Source organism: Nycticebus coucang, chromosome 11, assembly GCF_027406575.1.
Source record: "Nycticebus coucang isolate mNycCou1 chromosome 11, mNycCou1.pri, whole genome shotgun sequence".
Taxonomy (NCBI): Eukaryota; Metazoa; Chordata; class Mammalia; order Primates; family Lorisidae; genus Nycticebus; species Nycticebus coucang.
In genome coordinates, this window is record NC_069790.1 from 30,706,688 (window position 1) to 30,723,351 (window position 16,664).

At 38.9% G+C, this 16,664-nt stretch overlaps 1 protein-coding gene across 2 annotated transcripts in view; it reads left to right on the forward strand.

Moving 5' to 3' along the window:
• Nucleotides 1–16,664, forward strand: part of HIBADH (3-hydroxyisobutyrate dehydrogenase) — a 141,588-nt gene that overhangs the window by 17,251 nt on the left and 107,673 nt on the right. For both annotated transcript variants that reach the window (XM_053609268.1, XM_053609269.1), the window contains 2 exons: nt 13,196–13,305; nt 15,983–16,104. In XM_053609268.1, coding sequence (XP_053465243.1) covers nt 13,196–13,305; nt 15,983–16,104 — 232 coding nt within the window. The remainder of the gene's footprint in view (nt 1–13,195; nt 13,306–15,982; nt 16,105–16,664) is intronic.

Here is a 16,664-nt window from a genome sequence, read left to right on the forward strand (position 1 = left end):
CTTTTGCCTCAGCTTCCCAAGTAGCTGGGACTACAGGCACCCACCACAATGCCCGGCTATTTTTTTGTTGTAGTTGTCATTGTTGTTTAGCAGGCCCTGGGCTGGGTTGGAACCCGCCAGCCTCAGTGTATATGGCTGGTACCCTAGCCACTGAGCTATGGGTGCCAAGCCTATTCGTTTATTTATTTATTTATTTTTTATTGTTGGGGATTCATTGAGGGTACAATAAGCCAGTTACATTGATTGCAATTGTTAGGTAAAGTCCCTCTTGCAATCATGTCTTGCCCCCATAAAGTGTGACACACACTAAGGCCCCACCCCCCTCCCTCCATCCCTCTTTCTGCTCCCCCCCCATAACCTTAATTGTCATTAATTGTCCTCATATCAAGATTGAGTACATAGGATTCATGCTTCTCCATTCTTGTGATGCTTTACTAAGAATAATGTCTTCCACTTCCATCCAGGTTAATACGAAGGATGTAAAGTCTCCATTTTTCTTTTTGGCCGGGGCTGGGTTTGAACCCGCCACCTTTGGCATATGGGACAGGTGCTCTACCCCTTTGAGCCACAGGCGCCGCCCAAGTCTCCATTTTTTTTAATGGCTGAATAGTATTCCATCGTATACATATACCACAGCTTGTTAATCCATTCCTGGGTTGGTGGGCATTTAGGCTGTTTCCACATTTTGGCAATTGTAAATTGAGCTGCAATAAACAGTCTAGTACAAGTGTCCTTATGATAAAAGGATTTTTTTCCTTCTGGGTAGATGCCCAGTAATGGGATTGCAGGATCAAATGGGAGGTCTAGCTTGAGTGCTTTGAGGTTTCTCCATACTTCCTTCCAGAAAGGTTGTACTAGTTTGCAGTCCCACCAGCAGTGTAAAAGTGTTCCCTTCTCTCCACATCCACGCCAGCATCTGCAGTTTTGAGATTTTGAGATGTGGGCCATTCTCACTGGGGTTAGATGATATCTCAGGGTTGTTTTGATTTGCATTTCTCTAATATATAGAGATGATGAACATTTTTTCATGTGTTTGTTAGCCATTCGTCTGTCGTCTTTAGAGAAAGTTCTATTCATGTCTCTTGCCCATTGATATAAGGGATTGTTGGCTTTTTTCATGTGGATTAATTTGAGTTCTCTATAGATCCTAGTTATCAAGCTTTTGTCTAATTGAAAATATGCAAATATCCTTTCCCATTGTGTAGGTTGTCTCTTTGCTTTGGTTATTGTCTCCTTAGCTGTACAGAAGCTTTTCAGTTTAATGAAGTCCCATTTGTTTATTTTTGGTGTTGTTGCAATTGCCATGGCAGTCTTCTTCATGAAGTCTTTCCCCAGGCCAATATCTTCCAGTGTTTTTCCTATGCTTTCTTGGAGGATTTTTATTGTTTCATGCCTTAAATTTAAGTCCTTTATCCATCTTGAATCAATTTTTGTGAGTGTGGAAAGGTGTGGGTCCAGTTTCAGTCTTTTACATGTAGACATCCAGTTCTCCCAACACCATTTATTGAATAGGGAGTCTTTCCCCCAAGGTAAGTTTTTGTTTGGTTTATCAAAGATTAGGTGGTTGTAAGATGTTAGTTTCATTTCTTGGTTTTCAATTCGATTCCAAGTGTCTATATCTCTATTTTTGTGCCAGTACCATGCTGTCTTGAGCACTATGGCTTTGTAGTACAGACTAAAATCTGGTATGCTGATGCCCCCAGCTTTATTTTTATTACTAAGAACTGCCTTAGCTATACGGGTTTTTTTCTGGTTCCATACAAAACGCAGAATCATTTTTTCCAAATCTTGAAAGTACAATGTTGGTACTTTGATAGGAATGGCATTGAATAGGTAGATTGCTTTGGGAAGTATAGACATTTTAACAGTGTTGATTCTTCCCATCCATGAGCATGGTATGTTCTTCCATTTGTTAATATCCTCTGCTATTTCCTTTCTGAGGATTTCATAGTTTTCTTTGTAGAGGTCCTTCACCTCCTTCATTAGGTATATTCCTAGGTATTTCATTTTCTTTGAAACTATGGTGAAGGGAGTTGTGTCCTTAATTAGATTCTCATCTTGACTGTTATTGGTGTATACAAAGGCTACTGACTTGTGGACATTGATTTTATATCCTGAAACATTACTGTATTTTTTGATGACTTCTAGGAGTCTTGTGGTTGAGTCTTTGGGGTTCTCTAAGTATAAGATCATGTTGTCAGCAAAGAGGGAGAGTTTGACCTCCTCTGCTCCCATTTGGATTCCCTTTATTTCCTTGTCTTGCCTAATTGTATTGGCTAGAACTTCCAGCACTATGTTGAATAGTAAAGGTGACAGAGGACAACCTTGTCTGGTTCCAGTTCTAAGAGGAAAAGCTTTGAGTTTTACTCCATTCAGTAAAATATTGGCTGTGGGTTTGTCATAGATAGCTTCAATCAGTTTTAGAAATGTGCCACCTATGCGTATACTCTTCAGTGTTCTAATTAGAAAAGGATGCTGGATTTTATCAAATGCTTTTTCTGCATCTATTGAGAGGATCATGTGATCTTTATTGTTGCCTCTGTTAATATGGTGGATAACGTTTATGGACTTGCGTATGTTAAACCAGCCTTGCATCCCTGGAATGAAGCCTACTTGATCATGATGAATGACTTTTTTGATGATAAGCTGTAATCTATTGGCTAGGATTTTGTTGGGAATTTTTCCATCTATATTCATGAGTGAGATTGGTCTGAAATTCTCCTTTTTGTTTGGGTCTTTTCCTGGTTTTGGTATCAGGGTGATGTTTGCTTCATAGAATGTGTTGGGGAAGATTCCTTCTTCCTCAGTTTTTTGGAATAATTTCTGCAGTACAGGAATAAGCTCTTCCTTGAAGGTTTGATAGAATTCTGGAGTGAAGCCATCTGGACCAGGGCATTTTTTAGTTGGAAGCTTTTTTATTGTTTCTTTGATCTCAGTGCTTGAAATTGGTCTGTTCAGGAGGTCTGTTTCTTCCTGGCTAAGTCTAGGGAGAGGGTGTGATTCCAAATATTGATCCATTTCCTTCACATTGTCAAATTTCTGGGCATAGAGTTTCTGGTAGTATTCAGAGATGATCTCTTGTATCTCTGTGGGATCAGTTGTTATTTCCCCTTTATCATTTCTGATTGAGGTTACTAGAGATTTTACTTTTCTATTTCTTTCTTTTTTTTTTTTTTGTAGAGACAGAGTCTCACTGTACTGCCCTCGGGTAGAGTGCCATGGCGTCATACGGCTCACAGCAACCTCTAACTCTTGGGCTTACGCAATTCTCTTGCCTCAGCCTCCCGAGCAGCTGGGACTACAGGCGCCTGCCACAACGCCCGGCTATTTTTCTGTTGCAGTTTGGCCGGGGCTGGGTTTGAACCTGCCACCCTCGGCATATGGGGCCAGCGCCCTACTCACTGAACCACAGGCGCCGCCCTACTTTTCTATTTCTAGTTAGTCTGGCCAATGGTTTATCTATTTTATTTATTTTTTCAAAAAACCAACTCCTTGTTTCATTAATTTTCTGAATGATTCTTTTGTTTTCAATTTCATTGATCTCTGATTTGATTTTGGATATTTCTTTTCTTCTACTGAGTTTAGGCTTAGATTGTTCTTCTTTTTCCAATTCCATAAGAACTCTTGTGAGATTGTTGATGCGCTCTCTTTCTGTTTTTCGAATGTAGGCATCTAAAGCGATGAATTTTCCTCTCAAAACTGCTTTTGCAGTATCCCACAGGTTTTGGTAGCTTGTGTCTTCATTGTTGTTATGCTCAAGGAAGTTAAAAATTTCCTGTTTTATTTCTTCCTGCACCCATCTGTTATTCAACAGAAGATTGTTTAACTTCCATGCCTTTGGGTGGGGTTGAGCATTTTTGTTAGAGTTGAGTTCTACCTTTAGTGCCTTATGGTCTGAAAAGATACAAGGTAAAATTTCACTTCTTTTGATTCTGTTGATATTTATTTTGTGTCCCAGGATATGATCAATTTTGGAGAATGTTCCATGGGGTGATGTGAAGAATGTATATTCTTTATCTTTGGGGTGGAGTGTTCTATATGCGTCTATTAAGCATAGTTGTTCTAGGGTCTCATTTAAATCTCTTATATCTTTGTTTAATTTCTGTTTAGAGGATCTGTCCAGCTCTGTAAGAGGAGTGTTAAAGTCCCCTGTTATGATGGTATTATCAGATATCATATTGCTCAGACTGAGTAAGGTCTGCTTCAAGAATCTGGGAGCATTTAAATTGGGTGCATAAATATTTAGAATTGAAATGTCTTCTTGTTGTAGTTTTCCCTTGACCAATATAAAGTGACCATCTTTGTCTTTTTTGACTTTAGTTGCTTTAAATCCACATGTATCTGAAAATAAAATTGCAACTCCTCTTTTCTTCTGAATTCCATTTGCCTGAAAAATTGTCTTCCAACCCTTGACTCGGAGCTTTAATTTGTCTTTTGAAGCCAGGTGTGTTTCTTGCAGACAGCAAATGGATGACTTGTGTTTTTTAATCCAGTCAGCCAATCTATGTCTCTTCAGTGGGGAATTCAAGCCATTAACATTTATTGAGATAATTGATAAGTGTGGTAGTATTCTATTTGTCTTATTTTGTGAGAGTCCATTGCTTAGTTTTATCTTTTGCATCATTGTGGAGGTTAGGTTCTGTCCTTTGATTTCTGAGTTCTTACTTTGCTGCTGATCCATTGTGGTGGTCAGTGTGCAGAACAGGTTGAAGTATTTCCTGTAGAGCTGGTCTTGTGGCGAATTTCCTCAATGTTTGTATATCCGTAAATGATTTGATTTCTCCGTCAATTTTGAAGCTTAGCTTAGCAGGGTACAGAATTCTGGGCTGAAAATTTTTCTGTTTAAGTAGATTAAAGGTAGATGACTGTTGTCTTCTTGCTTGGAAAGTTTCATTAGAGAAGTCTGCGGTCACTCTGATGGATTTGCCCCTGTAGGTCAACTGGCGCTTACTCCTGGCAGCTTGCAGAATCTTTTCTTTTGTCTTGACTTTGGACAGGTTCATCACAATGTGTCTTGGAGAAGCTCGGTTAGAGTTGAGGCGACCTGGGGTCCGATAGCCCTCTGAAAGCAGTGTGTCAGAATCTTTGGTGATGTTTGGGAAATTTTCTTTTATAATATTCTCTAGTATGGCTTCCATTCCTCTGGGGCATTCTTCTTCTCCTTCTGGAATTCCTATAACTCGTATGTTGGAACGCTTCATAAAGTCCCATAATTCTGACAGTGAACGTTCCGCTTTCTCTCTCTTCTTTTCTGCCTCTTTTACTGTCTGAGTTATCTCAAGAACTTTGTCTTCTACCTCTGAAGTTCTTTCTTCTGCATGGTCTAACCTGTTGCTGATACTTTCCATTGCATCTTTAAGTTCCCTAATTGACTGTTTCAGTTCCTTCAGGTCTGCTATATCCTTTTTATATTCTTCATATCGTTCATCTCTTATTTGATTCTGTTTTTGGATTTCCTTTTGGTTATTTTCTACTTTATTAGCAATTTCCTTCATTGTTTCCATCATTTCTTTCATTGTTTTCAACATGTGTATTCTAAATTCCCTTTCTGTCATTCCTAACATTTCTTTACAGGTGGAATCATCTGCAGTAGCTACCTCATGGTCCCTTGCTGGGGTTGTTCTAGACTGGTTCTTCATGTTGCCTGGAGTTTTCTGCTGATTCTTCCTCATTAGTGATTTCTTTTATCTGTTTCCTTGCCCTAATTTTCCTTTCACTTCCTCTTGCTCTTTAAGTTCTTGTGCCTGTGGACTAAGGGTTACGGGACCAGAAGGGTGAGAAGGTTGAAGCGCAAAAAAGGGATGAAAGAAAGGAGGACCGAGTGATAAGAAAAAAAAGAAAGATAGAGAAAGGAGAGGGGGTGGGTATAAGCAATATTGACAAAAAGAAGAGAGGCACAGAAAGAGGGAGACAGGGCAATATAGGTGTACAGTAGGGTACTTTGACACAACCTTAAAAAACCCCACCTTCTGGGGGTGCCCAGTTGGGTGGTTCCCTTGAGGTCAGCAGCTCTTTGCTAATCTGATAGACACAGTACCCCACCTCCATCCAGTAGAGAGGAAAGACAAAAATGCTATAAATCAAACCAAAACAAGCAAACAGAAAACTTTATGGGGATAAAATTGGGTGAAAAACCAAATGATAGCGGTTGAAACACTAGCAAAAATGAAGTTCTAGTTATTAAAAAAGGCAGCAATGGAAAATTATAATTAAACTAGAAAAAATGAGAAAGAAAAAGGGAGCTGTATGGAAAAGATTGAAATTAAAAAACAAAAGAACATCAACAACGTCAAAATAAACAAAACAAAAATACAACCAAACAGAAAAAAAAAGAAAAAAATACACAAGCAAAAACAAAGCAGTTTGTATATGTTATTGAATATTGTCTGGGCAACACGTGGTCTTCTTGGGTATGGGATGTTAGTCACAGTTCTGATACGACTGGAGGCTGCTGATTTCTCAAACCCCAGTAGGTAGACACCCTAAATCTCTCTTCAGCCCACTTTGAACTTGTAAACTTGCTGAGCAGAAGCTTTCCCAGCTTTCTGGCTGGAATCACTGCTGAAGTGGCTATCCACTTACCCAGTGTGCCAAAACCGGTCTCACTCTGCCCCTGAGGCTTAGGGCTGCAAGGCGGCTCAGACCCCACCCTTAGGTACTTGGTTGCTGGGTTACCAGCTCCCACCCATTTCTCGCTCTGCGACCCTGAGGGTGGAGCTTGCCGGGGCAGATCACTGACAATGGTTTCGTGTGACCCACTGCCAAATACTATTAGCTCCGTCTGGCTCAGTGGCTCAGACTGGGGCCCTAGGCAACAGCCAAAGTTCTCCATACTCCCGCTCAGGCCCTCCCCAAGGCAGTTCAACTCAGTGCCAAGTCCAAGGACACCAAAACAGTTCACAGGTAAGGCCTTTCTGGTTTGCAGTCTCGCTGCTACTGAAGTTAGAGTTGTGGGCGGGTTTAGACGAATTGAACACACGCGACCACTTGCCGGTTTTCCACTGTTTTAGTCCTCCTCTTGGGGTCCAGAAGTCTCTTGCTGACTCCCTGTATCCTCATAGGAGTGATGATAGGCAGATCCCACCAGCCAGAGATGCCTGGAGTCCTATCTCCCCAGACTCACGGTGCCCAGATGCAAGGAAGCTGTTACTCGGCCGCCATCTTGCTCCGCCTCTATTTGTTTATTTTTGGAGACAGAGTCTCCCATTTTTGTTGCCTTTGGAAGAGTGCTGTAGCATCATAGCTCAAGGCAACCTCAACTTCATGGGCTTAAGTGATTCTCTTGCCTCAACCTCCCAAGAAGCTGGGACTACAGGAGCCCGCCACAATGCCTGGCTAAAAGTTTTTTTCTTTTTCTTTTTTTTTTTTTTGAGATAGAGTCTCGCTTTCTTCTCCCCAGCAGAGTGCCATGGTGTCATATCTCACAGCAAACTCAAACTCTGGGGCTCAAGTGATCCTCTTGCTTCAGCCTCCCAAGTAGCTGGGACTATAGGTAGCTGCCACAATGCCTAGTTATTTTTTAGAGACAGGGTCTCACTTTTGCCCAGGCTGGTCTCTAACTCCTGAGTTCAAGCAATCCGCCCACCTCAACTTCCCAGAGTGCTTAGATTACAGGTGTGAATCCCAGTGCCTGGCCCTCTTTGTATTGGAAGCATAAATGCATCATTTCAACTTTTAGCATCTTTTCCAAAATTTAACTGATAATAATTATCAGGCCTTCATATATTAGAAATCATGGGAGCAGTGCCTGTGGCTCAGTGGGTAGGGTGCCGGCCCCATAAACCGAGAGTAGTGGGCTCAAACCTGGCCCCGGCCAAACTGCAACAAAAAAATAGCTGGGTGTTGTGGCAGGCCCCTGTAGTCTCAACTACTCGGGAGGCTGAGGCAGGAGAATCGCCTAAGCCCAGGAGTTGGAGGTTGCTGTGAGCTGTGTGATACCATGGTACTATACCAAGGGCAATAAAAGTGAGACTGTCTCTGCAGAAAAAAGAAATCATGAGTCAATAAGTTGTGAATGTAGTGGTTTAAAAAGTAAACCCTAGAAGCAGACTGCCTAGTTCAAATCTGCACTCCATCAGGTGGTAGCTATGTGACTTTAGACAGATAACTTAGATTCTCTATGCATAAATTTCCTCATCTTATGATACGGGAATAATAGCAGTAGCTTCCTTTTAATCCTAGAGAAGCTGGCACATAGTGCTATTGCTGCTGCTGCTACTGTTATTGTATCTGTACTGTATTTCTCCAAAATGTTTATTCTCCACCACTCTCTTACCTGAGTCTCTTAGTCTGGAGTGCATTGGAAGTGAATTGTACATTTTTTTTTTTTTTTTTTTTTTTGAGAAAGAGCCTCAAGCTGTTGCCCTGGATAGAGCCATGGCATCACTGCTTACAGCAACCTTCAATTCCTGGCTTCAAGTGATTCTCCTGCCTCCACCTCCCAAGTAGCTGGGACTATAGGCACCCACCACAACGCTCGGATATTTTTTTTTGGTTGCAGCCGTCATTGTTGTTTGGTGGGCCCAGGCTGGACTCGAACCCGCCAGCTCAGGTGTATGTGGCTGGCACCTTAGCTCTTGAGCCACAGGCGCCGAGCCATGAATTATACATTTTATATTTGATCTTAGAACACTGAGAAGCAGTATGTAGATGTATTTTAAGTGAAAGAGTAAGGATAAAAATTAAAACCAAACTAGAAGATGAACAGAGTTGGTAGCATCCCTGTTTAAGAATCTATTTTGCACTGTCCCTTTTGTCCCACTTGTATTTGTGGGAGATGCTGGTTTCTCTTTTTAATTTAAGCCTTTGTATCAAAGGCATGCGACTTGTGCTTTGTTTTCTAGGGTTTTCGTTGGAGATGCTGCTGGTGTATGCTAAAAATCTGGGATGTATGCACCACTTCTGTGTGAGTTTTCTGACTGCATTAGCTTAATTAGATTCTATTTTCTCTTTAAAAACTTGGAAACCATTTTGTTGTTCCTGGGTTGTAAGGCTGAACATGTTTGGTTAAGTAAATCTCTTGGGATCTAATCTGGCATCCACTTAGGTCTTATTAAATGAGAACTTTAAAAGCCTCTTGCTGAGTAGGCTCCATCATTGTTGACCAAATGTTTCAAGAAGTAGGCACAAACCGTTTTTGTCATTTTTTTCAAGTGCATTGTAATTTTGCAGTAACAGTGTGCTTTTCTACTTTAAATGATTAAAAAACATAAGAATGGCAAGTTTTAAGAAGGTCACATTCATCTTGTTTCTATGTTTCTGGTTTACTTGGAAGCAATGCTGAATTTGACTTATGTGACTGTTTTGTCTAGAAGAATAGCGAGATTTTTCTCTTCATATAAAGCAGTTAGGTAACACTTGTCTCCATCCAATGAATGTTTAAACAGGAGGTATAGTTCCTTCAAATTATTCTTGGCCCCTCTCCCTGCTCCTCATCTAGCAAAGCACATTTTATCTTTTATCTGTCCAGTCCTCTCCTCTATATTACACATCTGTTGTTGATGCGTGCTAGCATACAGGTAAATCAAAATTAAATTTAGAGAAATCGGCTATAAGAATTCTTAAGGACTGGACTGTAGATGTTGTGATATGTACTCAATCCCCTCTAGTCAAAATTGAGATAATAGAAAAGTGGAGTTGTCTTAATACACAGTGGTATAAGAACAAGACAACTGGAATTACCAGGAGATCTGTCTGAGACATTTTTGGCAGTCAGAGCAGAGCATTGACCCAGAGTCAGCCAAGCCAGTGACGACGCACAGGTGTGGAGGTGTTGAAGACCTGCACAGTTTGAGTCTGGCTGATGTACAAGTCCACTTGTACCCAGCACATGCTTCTGGTCCAGACCGTCCTAGAACTTCGGGTTACTAAATATGAAAAATACCTCTGCTTAAGTTTCCTTTGTACCTAGGAGATAAAAACCCTGAAAGAGAACCTATATCACTATTTTTATTTTATAGATTTAGAAACCGAAGCTGGAGTTCAGTGATTTACACAAAATCAGACATGGCTTCTTGGCTGAGCTACATCTAAACCTGGGTCTCTGGCTTCCCAAATTAGTGTTCCTTTCACTGATCCATGCTGTCTTTGCCCATCCATTCAATTAGCGAATTGTAATTGAAGGGACTCTAATTATTTGGCTCCTAAAGGCTTTTGTGATGGTTGTCAGATTGGCAACAAGGTTGGGGTTCCTCCCCCTCCAGTTTTTGAGTCATGGCCAAATTTTGTCAGTTATTTCATAGAGTGTTGAAGTCATCACATCTATGGCAAGAGTAATTGAGTATCTGTGTATCTGTAAAATAACATGCCTTTGTATTGCACATTAGAGACTATTATTATAATGTACCAAATATATGGAGCAGTTGTGGCTAGTATGGTGGTGAGTTTTGACATTATTTTCCTATATAATTGAGGGGTTAGCAGTACTCTGGCAACCCAGTCATCCCAAGAAGCAGATGCTAAGCATGCGGGGGGCTGATTGGTCACCCCATGCACTTGGCAGTTACAGGAATTGGCACTGCCAGTTCATGGGCTTGTGAAACTTGCAGGTGTGATGCACCCTTAGATCTGGGAGCTAATTGTTGGTGACTACTTCCTAGGTACCTCTTAAGGAGTTAGGTAGATGGAATTGAATTTCTTTCAATGGAAGAGAATTCTTTCAGTTCCTAAGAGGTAGTGCGAAATGAACTCTTCGACTTCAGGCCTTACTTATGTCCTTGAATGATCTAGAAAGATGGAGCGTAATAGAAGAAAAGGCCACTGAAAGTTATACCATTGTTTTGTGTTGTATGTAGTTTACTTCATTAGAGAAGGGATGAGCAAATGGGGCTCTTTAAGTAATCCATATTCTTGATGCAGTCCAGGAGTAGAGATTTATGATGCCTAGAACTTTTTCTTCTCTTCTCTTCTTTTTACTGAGCTGTATTTATCTTGAGTAAACTTGAACTGTTTGCCAGGAAATAATTGCCTCTTTTTGAATTTCAGTTGTTTTTTGTGTGTAGAAAATATATATATATATTTTTTTGTAGAGACAGAGTCTCACTTTACTGCCCTCGGTAGAGTGCCATGGCGTCACACGGCTCACAGCAACCTCCAGCTCTTGGGCTTATGTGATTCTCTTGCCTCAGCCTCCCGAGCAGCTGGGACTACAGGCGCCCGCCACAACGCCTGGCTATTTTTTTGTTGTTGCAGTTTGGCCGGGGCTGGGTTTGAACCCACCACTCTCAGCATATGGGCCGGCGCCCTACTCATTGAGCCACAGGCGCCACCCAAGATTTTTATATAACTTAAAGCATTTCTCTGTAATTTATGGAAAAATTTTTTATTTTTCAGAATTAACTGTGGCAAATGCTCATTATATATCAAAATATACATGAATGTACACTAGCATAGACTCTGAGATGCTTCATTTTCTTTAAAATGAAACTGAAAGATTTTGTTTTTTTTAAATTTTAGGATCTGAGCTGCTTTATATCATTTCTTACTGTTAATATATGATATGCTAGGATACTTGATTGTCTTAAATTTTAAAGAATGACTTATGAAATTGCTTTTTGTTACAATTGCATTTAACCTGAATTTGATTTAGGAGCTGATAGTCTATTTTGGAAAATTGAAGTGTAATTACTTCTAGTTTATCATACTTATATTACATACTGTGTTTGGCTTCCTATTCTTTCACTTTCCTCAATTGTACATAAAAGTTAGAAGGAAAATGTTATGTAAACTTCTAGTATATGAAAAGCAGAGGCATTCCCATTCTGAGATGCTTATTACATGCCACCTCTTTTTTTTTGTGGGTGACAGGAGCTCACTTTGTTGCCTAGGCTGAAACTCGTTGCAACTTTGAATTCCTAGGCTCAAGCAATCCTCTCACCTCAGCTCCCCCAAATAGCTGGGAATAGAGGTGTGCATTGCCATATCCAGCCAATTTTTACATTTTTACATAGAGATAGGGGTCTTACTACATTGTCCAGGCTGGTCTCAAACCCCTAGCCTTAAGCAATCCTCCTAGCTTGAACTCCCAAAATGCCACTTCACATTTTCTAGTAGAAAATGTCACTTTCTACATAATACATATATACATAAATCATTCTGGAGAGAAATCATCAATTATCTGCCTTATTGTCCTTTGTCTTTTTTTAAATGAAGAGGAAAAAGGCTTTAGAGAAGCTTTGGTTACAATTGAGTGTATTCTTTCTATGAAAGAACAGTGAGTCAAGGAGTGAGTTCCTGCTCTCTTCTGACTTCTTTTGTTGCTAACTGGCTGGCTAGGAGTGTCAAGGTGTATAAGGTAAGAGCCAGGGAGCTGGGGTGGGGGCACGAGTGTGTTTATCCACATGTGCACACACATGGAGAGCGGACAGAGCAACTGGCCTGTTCACAGTATGCTCATAGTCATTATTAGAGGAGGGCTGAGAGCTGCCTTGATGCCTGTCTGTGTCTCTTGTGTGAGTTCTGGTTGCTCAGTACTGTTAGTCTTCTGAGTAGTATGTACCTTCTCAGTTCCTGTGGCAGTGCTCGTGTTCTCATCCTGATCTTTTCTGAAACAGGCTTAATTTTTTTTTTTTTGCTTGAAAATGGAGACAGGAAGATGGTTGTGACTAGGGCTAGAGATTTTGCTAGGGGATTTTTCTGTCCAACAGATCACTAGTGAATCTTATAGTTGAACTACCAGCACTGTTGTACTAGAATGTTTTTTTTTCATCAGACTGTATGCCAAAAAGTGTGCTGTTTAAGAATACAGGTTGGGGCTGGTCCAAAGGTAGTGAGTGATCTCCCTTGATTGCTCACAGTTAGATTGAACTCCTTGTTCTACTCTTTCCCCTTTCTCACTACTGCACTTGACTAGTCTTAAAAGAAAAAAAAAAAAAAGAATCCAGGTTGGAACAATCGGTGTGAAGTATATCTGTTTCTGGGACTGTTGGGGTTTGCATTTTCCCCCTCAACTCCTTTCACACTTTTTAGATAAACAGTAAATTTAATTCCATAGAAACTGCATCTGTATGTATGTAAGGAATGGACCCTTTATTTTAGTCAGTAAGCTGGTTTTTTTTTTTTTTTGGTCATTTGGAAACAAAGATTGTTTTTTATGTAGTCACTGTTAATAGGCTTGCATGAAAGTGGATTCTGTTTGTGCTCTAGAAATTGCTTACATTTTAATTTAAATAATGTGCCTTTGCATTTTCTTTTAAAGGTAGTATCTTCCCCAGCAGATGTTGCTGAAAGAGCTGACAGAATTATTACAATGCTGCCCACCAGTATCAATGCAGTAGAAGCTTATACTGGAGCAAATGGAATTCTAAAGTATGTACTTCTCAACTGTGAATATTTTCTTGTGATAGTTCATTAATTTCATGGTTTTTAGAGCTATTAGGAAATTGTAATTATGTTCATTAACCTTTCTATACTGTTTACTTATTTCAATGAATATGGTTTCTTATTGTAAAGGATTTTTCTTTTTTAACTGAAATCAAATATGTGACTTTTGGGAATAAATTTTTTTTTCTTCGTTCTGTTTATTTCCTTTAACTCTTGCATTAAACTTACCCTTTCATTGGTAACATATTTAAGAGACGTTTAAAGCTTGCATTTTAAACTATACAGCTATCACAAACATTTTCTTACACCTTACAGAATTTTAGGAAAAGGTTTTTATGAAAAATAAAGCCAAACATTGGAAAGAACACCCCATTTATGTAATAAAAAGTTATTGTATGTCCTTTGGGTTAGTACATCTGTAGTAAGAACTTTGGAAAGTTGGAATTAAAGGTTAGCAGTAGCTCTTTTTTTAATTTTTTTGAAACAGAGCCTCAAGCTGTCGCCCTGGTAGAGCGCCATGGCCTCACAGCTCACAGCAACCTCCAACTTCTGGGCTTAAGCAATTCTCTTGCCTCAGCCTCTCAAGCAGAGGGACTATAGGTGTCCACCATTATGCCGACTACTTTTGGTTGTAGTTGTCATTGTTGTTTGGCGGGCCCTGGGCTGGATTCGAACCCACCAGCTCTTGTGTATGTGGCTGGCGCCTTAGCCGCTTGAGCCACATGCACCCAGCCAGCAGTAGGTCTTTAAATAAAATGTAATTTAGGTCAGAGTTTGCTAGCCAGTGCCTGTCTTCCCTGGCTCTCAGAACCTTTTGGTTAATTGCTGCTTATTGCCAAACCCTTGTGGTTATGTTAGGATGACAGTGATTGAATTCCCAACTTAGTTTTCTGGATTTATTAGTTTTTATTCCTAAGTAACTTTGTCGAATTTCACCAGAGGGAGAACAAACTTATATGCCCTGCAGACAGATGAAGGGCTGGATAAGACAAAAGATTTAATTTCTGGAAAGTGTAATACATGAAATTTGAGGTTTTTGGAAATGAATTGTTTGGAAAGCCAACACACTTGGAAGCGAAAGACACTTGGATATTAGGCAGAAAACTGGTAAGATAAATGTTTACATTTCAGGGAGGGTTGAAAGACATTCATTGTCAGGCCCACAGTATGTGTGGTCCTCAGGCATCCTAGTTGTCTCATAACTTAGCCTGTTCCAGTTACGTCTCTGCTTTACCTCTCAAAGAAGAGTTAGTAAAAACTCTCTGTGGAGACAGCCCTACATTTGTTAATATGCTTTGCTAGGGAATATGGTGACCAACTACCAGAACAATTTTGTCTTAGGAACGTTTTGAAAAGTTTGGCTTTACATTGAACTATGATTTGTTTCTCATGGGTGGTTCTTTATTTTTTTCTGGGTCAGGATCATTTCTGACACCCAGTGCTTTTATAATTTTTGAAGTGATTTCCTATTTATTAAAAAATTTAAGATGTTAAAAATATTAAGGTGACAGAAGAAAGATAAACTTAATTCTTTCTAGTTTACGTAAAGTGAAACTTAACGCACTGAGATCATCTTTAATAGAGTATGGTATTTCTCTTCTGTGAAATATACCCAAGCATTGTGTTCGAATTATAAAATTTTTATGTCTAATAATATTGTTTAAACCATTTTTTCTATATATCTGAAAGATATTTCAGTAGTTTTTTTAATCAATGATTTTTCTGTTTTCTCCTTCAATATGTAATTAATTTATTCAGTTCTGATTTTCCAACCATACTTCTCTGTCTTCTGGGCTAATATATCAGTAGTAAGAACTTTGGAAGTTTGAATTAAAGGTTAGTCATAGCCCTATAAATAAGTTAGAATTTAGGTCAGGGTTTCCTAGCCCATGAAAATAGACACTTCCTTATAGATAATAAGGGAACTATGTAAATATATATTGTACACCTACAGCATAAACAAAAATATTTTACTACAAGAATGCCATTTAAATTTTCATGTAAAATGTATGTGAAAAGACTGCTTTCCCCTTTACCAGCATATATATATGAATTTACCATAAAGAACAAAAGCCTTTGTGAGATTTTGACATTCATTCATGTATTTTTCTTTCTACGTATTTTTATTTTGTTTTATTTTGTATTTCATTAAAAAGTTATGGTTATAAAATAATAGGCATTTTGAAGCAAATGGCTAGATTTCAATTGCTTGTGTTTATTCTACCTAGTGGAAATGATGTGGATATGTGAAATTTGTAATATGTCTTGTGAAAGACAAATAAATTACTTAAGACCCAACTACTTTACAAACAAAAATTTAAATCCTGTCAAGTACCCTTTTAAAGTTAATAGGTGTTTTAAATTGCTTACATCTTAGTTTCACCTGTGTTATTATGGTTAGTGTGTACTTCACCTAAAACCAAATTTATGCCATGTGTTTATTAGATTTTTTTGGTTTGTTTTGGGAATTTGAGTTTACTTTGAAGTATAATTGATCTGAAAATAAGAGATTTCTGAATTTGTTCTAATTAATAATATTTTTAATACTAAATCAAAGACCTCCTCAATTTCGGCAGTTTTAGCAGATTCTGATTCAATATGTAGTTAGATGAAATGTTTACTCAGAGTTGTAAATGATAAATATTTTTATTTATTTACTTAGAAAAGTGAAGAAAGGCTCATTATTAATAGATTCCAGTACTATAGATCCTGCAGTTTCAAAGGAATTGGCCAAAGAAGTTGAGAAAATGGGAGCAGTTTTCATGGATGCCCCTGTTTCTGGTGGTAAGTGATAGCTAAAATAAGTGCATACTTGTTTCTCTGTCAAAAGTAGCAATTATGGTTTTGTGGTACCCTAGATGTGTTTAGTTATTTTGGGGCCTGTTACTGGATTCTTATTCTCGTATTAAAAATAAACAACACAAACTGACATGTTATTTGGTACTTAAGATATATATTGATGGTTCTAAATTCAGATAAAAGGATGTCACAGCTTTGAAGTACTATGAATTTTTGCTCTAATTACTGTGGATACGGTAGATTAATTTCTAGAAAATGTAACTTTTCAGAATTAATTAAATAATTAGTTTGAATCTTGTAACTGTTTTTTTTTTTTTTGGCCGGGGCCAGGCTTGAACCCGCCACCTCCGGCATATGGGGCCGGTGCCCTACTCCTTTGAGCCACAGGCATTGCCCTGAATCTTGTAACTGTTAAAGAAATTGAACAAATGATATAAAAGAAAAAAAAATCATTTCACAAGGGAAATATTATTAGGCTCAGCTGATTTTACAGATGAGTATTAACAAAATTTCAGTGAACAGATTATCTGAATTTTATAAAAACT